Source organism: Pteropus alecto, unplaced genomic scaffold, assembly GCF_000325575.1.
Source record: "Pteropus alecto unplaced genomic scaffold, ASM32557v1 scaffold864, whole genome shotgun sequence".
NCBI lineage: Eukaryota > Metazoa > Chordata > Mammalia > Chiroptera > Pteropodidae > Pteropus > Pteropus alecto.
Window position 1 is genome coordinate 24,369 of NW_006435017.1, and position 2,124 is coordinate 26,492.

The 2,124-nt window shown below is 39.5% G+C and overlaps 1 protein-coding gene across 1 annotated transcript; it reads left to right on the forward strand.

The window, feature by feature from the left end:
• Positions 1-1,114: 1,114 nt before the first annotated feature.
• On the forward strand, positions 1,115-2,124 carry LOC102884994 (olfactory receptor 7D4). Its single transcript, XM_006910769.2, has one exon. It carries the CDS (start codon positions 1,115-1,117, stop codon positions 2,051-2,053), a length of 939 nt encoding a protein of 312 aa, XP_006910831.1. The 3' UTR covers positions 2,054-2,124.

Below are 2,124 nucleotides of genomic sequence, written 5' to 3' on the forward strand. Positions count from 1 at the left end.
ATTATCATGGCAAAGAGAAATGAACCTCAGAGAGAGAAACTAAGACCATGTGAGTTATAAAGACACATTTCAATTCAAAGGAAAGAATTTTTCTTTTATGTGCATAAAATTGAAGACAACTGCCTCTAGTTTATAAATTCTCTCCTGTGGCAGAGACCTAAAATTCAAACAGAAACTAAGACCTTTTTTTTAATGGAGTGAAATAAAATGTAAAAGGCTCTCTTTCTCTTTATGTTCAATTGAAAATCCATGATAAATGGTGCCTTTGTTCTTGGTTAAAGGGTTTTATAATAGGCAATTGCCTCTACTATTCCCTGAAAATTTCTTCTAATCTTTCAGTCTTTAAATACATAATCATAGAACACCAGGTACTGTACCAGGTACTGTGCCGCTTGGGATATAAAATGAAAAAGAAATAGAAAAGGCATAATTCTCCCAACCTGAAGAAATTGAAATAACTACAACACAAACATGCAGGACACAATTAGAATGTATGGGGGGGGCGGTGTCTGATTTGGTCTTTGGGATTGAGGTACCTTAAAGTACATTGATCATTATGATGATGATAAAGGGATATATTAGGACAGTAATGGAGAAGTTACTATAGTAATGAAGGAATTATCTATAAAATCTTTTCCCAATAATCTCTGAGTCAAATTTGAGACAGAGAATGGTCTATTTCAAGATATTGGCAAATGGCAGGAGGACAAACTAAAAACATCATTAAATTCTGCAACTCTCAGTGATCTAGCTCTTCTCTACATTTCCCAGAAACCAGAGTTACAAAGCAGAAAGGAGATTTTCATGAGACTGACTGTCCTTCCATGGAATTATACAGCAGAGTGGACAAGCCAGAAGTCAGGAACACTGCAAAGAAGACCCCTGAATGGTGTGGGGCATTCATTTTAAAGAGGTCTTACAGAGAGTAGTGGTAAAAGCAGGAAGGAAAGAAACTATTAAAGAGATTGTCATCAACTAAAAAAAAGAAAAAAAAACTCTTAGTTAAAACATAAGATTTTGTGAGTGAATGAGTTTGAAATGTATGGCACATTCCTGTTTTTCCACTGTTTTAACATTATTCTTGTCTCTTTCCAGGCAATTTCCATAAATTTATATGGAAGCAAGGAACCAAACAGCTATTACAAAATTCATCCTTCTAGGGCTTTCAGAAGATATGGACCAGCAGCCCTTCCTCTTTGGGCTGTTCCTCTACATGTACATAGCCTGTGTTATAGGAAACCTGCTCATCATCCTGGCTATCATCTCTGACTCCCACCTCCATACTCCCATGTATTTCTTCCTCTCCAACTTGTCCTTCACTGACATCTGTTTCACCTCCACCACCATCCCAAAGATGCTAGTGGACATCCAAACACAGAACAAAGACATCACGTATAAAGGCTGCCTTACTCAGATGTATTTCTTTATGGTTTTTGCTGGGCTAGATAACTTGCTCCTGACAGTGATGGCTTATGACAGGTATGTGGCCATCTGTCACCCCTTGCACTACACAGTCATCATAAACCCTCGCCTTTGTGGTCTACTGCTTCTGCTGTCTTGGTTAATCTGCTTGACATATTCTTTGTTGCAAAGTTTGATGGTTTTGAGAGTGTCCTTCTGCAAAGTGATAGAAATCCCCCACTTCTTCTGTGAACTTGCTCAGATCCTCAAGCTTGCCTGCTCTGACACCCTTGCCAATGACATCCTGCAATATTTTGTAACTAGCCTGCTGGGTATTATTCCCTTGACTGGGATTATTTTCTCTTATTCTAGAATTTTCTCCTCCATAATGAGCATTTCATCTTCTGGGGGGAAGTATAAAGTATTTTCCACCTGTGGGTCTCACCTCTCAGTCGTCTCGTTGTTCTATGGTGCTGGCCTTGGAGTCTACCTCACTTCTGGAATAGCCCAGCCCTCCAGAAAGGGTTCAATGGCCTCAGTGATGTATGCAGTGGTTGCTCCCATGCTGAACCCCTTCATCTACAGTCTGAGGAACAGGGACATGAAGGAGGCTCTGAGGAGACTTTTCATCAGAGGAGCTTACTCTCGGTGAGATCACAGAAGTTGAGGACAGACAATAGAGATTGGAAGTGCTGATAATTAGTGTTCCTGAATATGTAATCT